At 36.0% G+C, this 8,694-nt stretch overlaps 1 protein-coding gene across 1 annotated transcript in view; it reads left to right on the top strand.

Annotated features, from left to right (window-relative positions):
• Positions 1–8,694, top strand: part of eif2ak2 (eukaryotic translation initiation factor 2-alpha kinase 2) — a 39,283-nt gene that overhangs the window by 12,644 nt on the left and 17,945 nt on the right. Inside the window, exons 20-37 of the mRNA XM_016671117.1 lie at positions 305–477; positions 1,790–1,919; positions 2,014–2,156; positions 2,234–2,357; positions 3,318–3,376; positions 3,804–3,950; positions 4,054–4,186; positions 4,270–4,331; positions 4,416–4,506; positions 4,998–5,047; positions 5,768–5,846; positions 6,398–6,453; positions 6,554–6,673; positions 6,788–6,910; positions 6,998–7,193; positions 7,730–7,864; positions 8,293–8,391; positions 8,517–8,579. Coding sequence (XP_016526603.1) covers positions 305–477; positions 1,790–1,919; positions 2,014–2,156; positions 2,234–2,357; positions 3,318–3,376; positions 3,804–3,950; positions 4,054–4,186; positions 4,270–4,331; positions 4,416–4,506; positions 4,998–5,047; positions 5,768–5,846; positions 6,398–6,453; positions 6,554–6,673; positions 6,788–6,910; positions 6,998–7,193; positions 7,730–7,864; positions 8,293–8,391; positions 8,517–8,579 — 1,983 coding nt within the window. The remainder of the gene's footprint in view (positions 1–304; positions 478–1,789; positions 1,920–2,013; positions 2,157–2,233; positions 2,358–3,317; positions 3,377–3,803; positions 3,951–4,053; positions 4,187–4,269; positions 4,332–4,415; positions 4,507–4,997; positions 5,048–5,767; positions 5,847–6,397; positions 6,454–6,553; positions 6,674–6,787; positions 6,911–6,997; positions 7,194–7,729; positions 7,865–8,292; positions 8,392–8,516; positions 8,580–8,694) is intronic.

The raw sequence follows: 8,694 nt of genomic DNA, 5'->3' as shown, positions 1-8,694 counted from the left end.
TATATATATATATATAGCCAAGATACTGCGCAGAACCCTCAAGCTCCCTCTGGTAGAGGACCCGAGCTCAGAGGAGGGTGAGAAGGGAATTTATATATATATAAAAAGTCATTATATCATTTTAATATTTCTTAACATTCCTAGACGTCTTGCAACCATTTCCATATGAACTGAAAGAACTTCCGCTTGTCACCAACCTTTTTCCGGAAGTTGTAATGCTTAGTTTCTATTCGTCCAGCTGGATGACAGAATCGAAACTTACAGAAGAACAAGGCAGCTGTGCTGAAACGAATCTTGAATAAAGGCAGAAGCTGAAGCAGAGACCAGCCAGACAGAGCCAGGACGCGGTTTACTGTCTATGATGGCGTTGTTTGACACTGGCAACGCAATTTCTAATCTCTACACGTATGGACAGAAACATGGTCTGAAGGTAGACTATAAGGACCTTGACTCCGAGGGCCCCGATCATAATAAAGTGTAAGTGTTAATATTTTTCTTTTGGAATTTGGGAGGGGCATTTAGTCCGCATTTGGGCTGTGCTATATGGAGAGCCATTTCTATGGAGATTAATGAAAAATGGCTCTCCATAGTGCTAGAGAAACCTTAAAACAGGTAATAATAAGTATAGTTTAGTACTGACTGATTTCAGCAAGAACTGCTGAAATCAGTCATTTTATCATAAATGATCAAAATAGTCATTTATCAAACTTGTGCTGTCGTAATTATACAAGCTCATTAATAAATTCTGCGTTTATGAATGTATTATGTGAATTATACCTTGTCACTGATTGATTAAATAAAAACCCAGGAAGTAAGCTACGCAGGTAGACTTTTATAACGGTGTTATATAACATTCAGTTTTAAATTATATCTACCACCCATTGCTGAAAAGTAGAAAATAAGCAATTGTTTGTTTGTTATATGTATCTATAGCCTAATTCGAAACAAATAGTTACTTCACTTACCTTCTACATATTTAAGTCTCTGCCTTGCCTCCAGGCATGGGGTGCAGTTCCATTAATGTAATAAGCTCAAGCAGCAGAAGACCAAAACACAAAGACAGATTATTCAATAAACAGTGGAGGTTTTGAGGACACATTGTGGTGGAGAATGTATGAATGTATAACCACAAACTGCTGTGTTGTATTTGGCTCTTATGTTATTTACCAGCATAAATCATAAGAGTGAGTGAAAGACAAATAGTTTTTAAAATAATACATGGTTTTTAAATGTTTCAAGTCTGAGAAGTGTGGTTTCTACATGTACTTAACCTGGTGTAATCTATTACTTCTAAATAAAAATATTGGACACCTGCCTTCAGAATTAATTAATTAATTAGTAAAAAGCAAATATCTAAATAAATCACATGAGGGAGAAACCTGTGGAGAAGTTTAGAGCAATGTGAGACAGGGGGTTAGGCATATGACATCACTGAAAACCTTCCAAAATATGGTCGTCCATTTCCAGATAACATTAATAAGAGGTGCATCCCTGAGGCAGGAGGCCTATTTTAACTCTGAAGGAGCTGCAGAGATCCACATTGTTTTGCAAGTCTGGAAAACTGAAGTTCACAAATGGTTGCCCATCCAATTGTATTCAGCTTGATCTAATTGTAAAGAAAAAATGAAAAAAATCTCATCTTCTAGACATGCAAAGCTGGTTTAGAAAAGTGTCACGTTTGTTTCTTATAACTGTTGTACAGATGATTTTGTCGTCTTATGGGTAAAAATTGTATTTTACAAATGAATAACATGGAGACAGATTTTGACTTAACTTTTTATTTTTAAAGATTCACTGCGCAATTCCTCGTAGATGGAAAACCCTATCCCATTGGCGTGGGAAAAAACAAGCCGGATGCCAAGCTGAATGCAGCCCAGAATGCTATAAGATGTCTTCGTGGAGACCAACATGAGGACACAGTAAGATTCCTCTTATGTGCGAAACAAAACTACATGCAATGATTCAAAACAATCATTTAGGTCCCTAAATGGTGAATAATTGTTGTCTTGACAGGCAGAATATTCAGCAGAAACGTCTTCACCTGCTAGGCAAAATGACATTAACTACATATGTTGGCTTAATCAATATGGTCAAACAAACAGGGTGACGGTAAAACCAGAGGTGACGGTGCGGCCTGGACCCCATAATGCAACTCAGTAAGTTTACCACATTGCTGCACATTTCGTCTGTGCTATGAACTAACCACTTGAAATTCATACATGTGTTGAACTAGCTGGTGTAAGTTTGTAGTGGGTGACACTGAATACCCAGAAGTCTCTGGAAAATCGAAGAGAGAAGCAAAGGAGGAAGCCGCCAAGTTGGTGTATGAGATGATAAATAGTGGTCAATCCCTAGAGGTAAGTAGGGACACAGTTTATTAGACATTTAGATGCAAACATCATAGCATGCAAATTTTGCTGGGAGTTTTGTGCATGTCTTGCATTAGAACTGGTGTTTTCCTAGTGTGGGATGGCAATGCAACTTTGAAGATTCATTAAAACAAGAATTGGGTTTATTGATTTCTGAATTTACAATATGTTTTCTTTTATCAAATATTTGCATATTTGCGCCTCTAATATTTGTTTAAATGTTGATTTTGGAACAAGTTGTTTTTGTAGCCATCAATTCTAATTTCATATTTCACCACATTTCTTTTTGTAGTTTTTGGGATAATTGAAATAGATTTTCTGGCCCAGACACGACTGTTAGGCATAATCTATACCCTTTAGCATAGTGAAGTTTGGAGAGAATAAAGCAATTCTAGAAGCTTAATTTCAGCCTGCTTTATCCATCCATAGACCAGCTTGGATGTGTGTTTGAGATCACTGTCTTGATGGAACATCAATTCATCCTGGGCTTTCAGACCTCATAGCATTGTACCAGGAATCAAGCATGGTAGTGGCAGCATTATACTGCGAGGCTGTTTAGGTCCACAGGTGTGCTGGTGCATTTTACAAAGTGGATCTATGTACATCTATTTGCAGTCAGATGTCTGAGCATCTATAATGGAACAAGTAATTCACTTGCTTGTTCCATCACTAGTTTGTATTGACTTTTCACTAATCAAACATAACATTATGACCAGCATGGGCACCATGACTTTAGTTCACAGTCCCATATGCAAACTGATGCATTCTGTAATGACACCACATAGTTCCTCTGATACACATAATAGTCAGTGTTTTTCAATATCTTTCAAAAAACCACAGACTATATCGTAAGTCTGTTTATTTAGCCCCAAACGTCTATGTAAATAACTTTCTAATACTTACCAGGCTGCATTCCTCTTTGTTAATCATCTTATTTTTTGCTTTAAGGTCATAGATTCCCCAGTTCATCAAAATCAGATGGTCAATAAAAACTTAAATGATCTTAGGTGAGTAAATAACAGCAGATTATTTGTCATGGGTGGAGATTCTTTTTTTTAGGTCTGTCAGTTCAGGATGCTACGAAGCAATTATAAATTATCATTGTCACAACATGGTGCAACTTCCACAAACCTTCATGCATAATTAATAATTTAATGCATAATAAATGTTAGTTAAATGATAAAGAAGAATACTTAACTTAGATACAATTATGTAAAATAGGAACATAAAGAGTAGAATGTGGAAGTGCTTCAAATTCCAAATTCTAAACTTTGATTTTCTCAGATTATAGCTTATTAGTTGGCATTCAGATAATAACGTTTCAATGTTTGTTAATCAACTCTGAATCATCCATGTAGATGTCTCATTGATTTGAAAATAATTTTTTATCCCTCACCCTTGTTATCTTCACGTGTGAAATTGTGTTTGTTTCAGTACAAAGACAAAAAGCCTGAGTTTAAACTCAGAAGACAGCTGTACAGAGTCACGGTTTGCTGCAATTATCCACAACTACTGTCAGAGAAAAAAACTCAGTCTTGAATATATGTTAGTAGAAAGAAGTGGACCTCCTCATAATCCTCGGTAAGAATCTTCTCACCTGAAATAGTTTTGCCTTTACTCTTGAATTGCTGACTGATGTTAAAGTAAACATGCAGATATCAAGATACTTTTTTCTTCAATGCAGATTTTTTTACAAATTAAAAATTGAGACAAGGGAATACCCTGTTGCTGAAGGTAAAAATAAAAAGGAAGCCCAAAATAATGCAGCAAAGCTGGCATGGTCTTCTCTTCAGGAGCAGTCAGATTTCGACAGCAAGGTGGGCAATGTTCAGATTCATCTGGTATCCAGTTCAAGCCGACTGCAAATTAAAATGTTCTCCACTCTTCCTTTGCATTTCAGGTGTCTGTTGGATCAACAGCATCTGAAGATGGAGCACCACCATCATCACAATCAGAGTCACTGTACGGCATTTCCTGACAAAAACAGCTGAACACCTTGGAGAGCTGAATATTTAAACTCCACTCACTGTTTGTCTTCTTTCTCAGGGACTCAAATGAGTCATCATCACACAACATGCATATGACTCCAAGTGACTTCATAATATTTGCTGATTCCTCAAACCCCTCCAACGCCCAGGTTTGTTTATCATAGTTAAAAAGTGTGATAGCTAAAGCAGTAGTCTGTTCTCTGTAGGATAACTTGGACTATGTATTAATTTACACGGTAAAGCAAAGCCAGGTCATCTTTTTGAGACTGAATTACTCAGTGTGTCCTTATATCTAGATAGAAATACCTGAAAAAAACGGCCACAGAGTTAAAGCTTGAATTTCAAAATTAGGTATGAAAAAGTAGTTCCTAGTTTGTAGAGTGAAGGAGTAATACTTGTCTCGACAAGTTGGTGCACAGCTGTGAATCATAATTATGCACCACACTGGGTTGGTCTATCACATAAAATGACAAAGAAAAAATTGAAGCTTGTGATTGAAATATTACTAAATGAAAGTGAAGCAATGTGAAGGTTGCAAGTTATCTCCAGTTATTGGGAAAAGACATTCCTACCAAGAAAAATTAAATGGTGAAGTTTAAGGTAATAACAAGATAAAAAAGTGATCTGTTGTGAATTTTAGATGTCCAGAGAAACTGGATCTGGAGAAAATGCACCATCACCCATGTCACAGTAAGTCCTTTTAAAAAGACACGCCATGTTTTTTTGTGTTGTTTTTTTTTTTTTTCGGTGGGGATGTATGGAGTATGATTGAACAGTCATTATCTTACTTCAGTAGCAAGTGGTCCATCCTGATGGTCACTCTCTGGTTCATTGGGGAGCACAGGCACCACATGTGGAGAGGGGCACACCTACTATAGGTGTGATTCTCAGCCTGGGCCTTTCACGGCCAGTCTTCTCCCTCTGCTTCCTTTCCTGATTTAAGAACAAATACCTGCATTATGTAAAACAACATGAATGTTATGTTTTACTATCAGGTTAAAAGCTTGTTATGTTAGGCATGACATGGTGTTTTGTAGACTTAAGAGCATTTGGTAAATGAACTGCATCCAATGTCACTTTTAGAATATCCCACTGCTGATTAATTGAGACTTAAGTCCATGGTTGTTGTTTTTGGATGACATCAAGAAATCTGAGCCTTGGCAGGATATATTAGGCAGCTTCTATGTACCAATATGTGTTTCAATACAAAAATTATTGGGTGAGCAAATACTTATGATGATATAGTGTATATGAAATCAAAACTGAGATCGTTTTGACCACTGTCTGCTGCAGGTTAATGGTTGTTCATGATCACACTTGTTCTCTACTTATATGAAAAGAAGCTTGTAGAACATAGAATCTTAACAGGAACGCTGTAGAACAATTATTTCTATTACTGTTTTGTTAAAGAGATTCTGCTGAGACGTCAAAAAGCGAGATGACAGGCTCATCTGATCCTGCGGATTCTTCACAAGCTTCTTCAGACCAGGTTTTGCTTTGTTTGATGCTTATTTAGTCACCCATATGTTATCTGTAAATGTAAGAAATATTACAGAGCCTTCTGCAAAAACAAATTAGTATTTATATAAAATCAACACACTACAAAGGTGTATACTGCAATTAATACACCAGATTTGAACTGTACCTCTAAAATCTGCCTTGAAGCTTCTGTTGTAGATCATAATTAGGCCACCAGCCCCATTCAGAGGGCTCACCTTAAGACACCATAATTGTTGCTTCTCACACTTCCATTAATGGGGAGCAGCAGAATTTACAAGTGTTCTGCTGATGCATTTTCTGCATTAACCATTTAGAAAAACTATTAATATGTGGAAAAACTATTAATATGAATTTTATTTATTGTAGGGAATCAAATCTCACAAAGAAAAATATCTTATTGCTATGGTTGCATTTTCAATTCAATTAGCAGATATTGCTACTAAAGGCTGAAGTTCTAGTATTTGTACAGTTTCTCTCTATGTAGTTCTCAATTAATGCATTTCTATAATTAAAATACACACATTATTGGGTTTTTTCCAGAATGATGTGGAAAACCAGAAAATCACAAACCCAAGTAACCCACCAGTGCAGTCACGGTATTGAAAAACATTTTATTGCACTAAAAGCATAAACTGTAATAAGTATTAAAGGCCAATGCATTTTTTTGTGTCTAAGCAATCTGTTTAATGTTTAAAGATTCACATCAGAGTTTGAGATCCTTAAATATCTTGGTGGAGGAGGGTTTGGTCGCGTTTTTATGGTGAAGGAAAAACTGTTGGACCTGGATTATGCAGTGAAGATTGTTCCTGGAACAGAGTGAGTATGTGGTGCTGCTCTGGACACAAAAACAGAAACATTGGTAAAAGATTTCAGGTCAAACAGTTAAACTGTTTCACTGAGGGTGGTTGCATTTGTATTATATTTATTTAGAAAAGCTTTGCAAGAGGTGAAGGCGTTATCAAAACTCCAACACGAAAACATTGTCAGATACTACAACTGTTGGACGGAGGATTCAAAAGTGCAACAAGAGAAAATCCAAAAGAAACTAAAAGAGTAAGAGTTTTCTCCTCTAGTTTCACACAAGTGACTTAATCTTACAGACTAACAGTAAAATCACATTTTGCCTTTTTTACCTGCAAGTGTCATATGTGGACAGTACCTCTTCATTAAGATGGAATTATGTAAATCTGCAACCCTCATACAATGGATTGGTGAGAGGAACCAAGAGGATCTACCACACAGCCAGAGAGGAGCAGACAGTCTTCCTATTGCATTGCAGATAGTCAATGGAGTCGAATATATTCACTCCAACAACTTCATTCACCGAGACCTAAAGGTGAGGCTCGGGTGTTTACACTTCTGGTTTGGTTGGTCGGTAGGTTCCTTCTTTCCTTCCTTCCTTGAATTCTCCCATGCTTGTGTTCTACCTTCATTTTTTTCTCTTACCACAATTTCTCTCTTGAAAGTTTCGTAGGGAATCTTCTTTAATTTGTTCATTAAAAATGTGCATATGGCTTGAAACAAACTGCATATAATCCAATGATGAGCATTTCAAAATATTTTTCCTTATTTTAAATATTTATAGGAGACCTGTTGAGTAAAATTCACATGTTGCCCATTTTTGTTCTTTTGGGTCTGCTTCTAAAACAGCCCAACTACTTAAAAAACCATTCAGATGTTTTTTGGCAATAGGTTCATGTTTTTTAATGTCTTGAAAATTAACCATCTCAAAAACCTCCTGAATGCAATGCCATGGGCTTCATTAGCCTATGTTTCAGTATGTTGGTGGTTTAGTAATTTCAGTTTTTATAAAGGATTAGTTGTTTGATCCAAGAAGTTTCATAATCACTTTATTTGTTTTTCACTTCTCAGCCTCTCAACATAATGTTTGGAAAAAATGGGAAGGTGAAAATTGGGGACTTTGGTCTCGTCACCAATGACAGAAGAGAAATCTTGATCGACAGAACAGTAGGGCTAGGAACCAAAAGCTACATGGCTCCTGAACAAGTAAGTAAAGTAATGTGCTAGAGCTAACACAATTACTGATTTTATTGTATAGGAGAATAAAAAATAAAGGTGTTTAACTACTTAGACATTTCAAAGCTGAAAACAAGATCTTAAAATCAATTCCAAAGGAAATGGACAACCATTGTAGGGAATACCAAATTGGGCTGATATGTTAATTCTGAGTTGTCTCTGCTAACACATACTATACAGTGTCAAATAATAAATTGAACGATTTCAGAAGGGCACTTTTGTTGTCCAGACGAAAAAGAAAAGGCGTTCCTGTACAACATAGTATCTTTCTGGACGCACCCCTGCTCATAACTGATGACCTGCTGTGCAAAAAACAAACAAAACCAATTCAAATACACAAGATAATTACTAGGATAAGAAATAATTGTAAAATTAACTTTTTGATGTTGTTTTAACAGGAAAGTAAAAGATATGATCGTAAAGTGGACATGTTTTCTCTGGGTCTGATCTTTTTTGAACTTCTTTGGAAAATCTCAACTGGCCACGAAAGAGGAAAGGTTAGACTTTCATAAAAAGACTGATTTTAAATCACTCTGTGTGTTTTCCCTTGCACTGTTTTTCTTTAAAATGTGATATGGAATTATTGCCTTAACAAACTGATTTTCTACTTTGTTACTATTAGATTTGGCCAAATGTAAGAAACAACAAGCTTCCCAAAGAGTTTTCACACAATTTTTCCTTTGAGGTACATTATTATATTTTTGAGTCTCTGCCAATATTTTCACCAAATGCACTTATCTGAGAAACTGTTTTATAGAGCCTCATACTAATCAAGGTTCATTGTTCCTATTTTTGATTTT

This window comes from Poecilia formosa, unplaced genomic scaffold, assembly GCF_000485575.1.
Source record: "Poecilia formosa unplaced genomic scaffold, Poecilia_formosa-5.1.2 Scaffold42, whole genome shotgun sequence".
Lineage (NCBI taxonomy): Eukaryota > Metazoa > Chordata > Actinopteri > Cyprinodontiformes > Poeciliidae > Poecilia > Poecilia formosa.
This window is presented reverse-complemented; position numbering and strand designations above follow the sequence as displayed.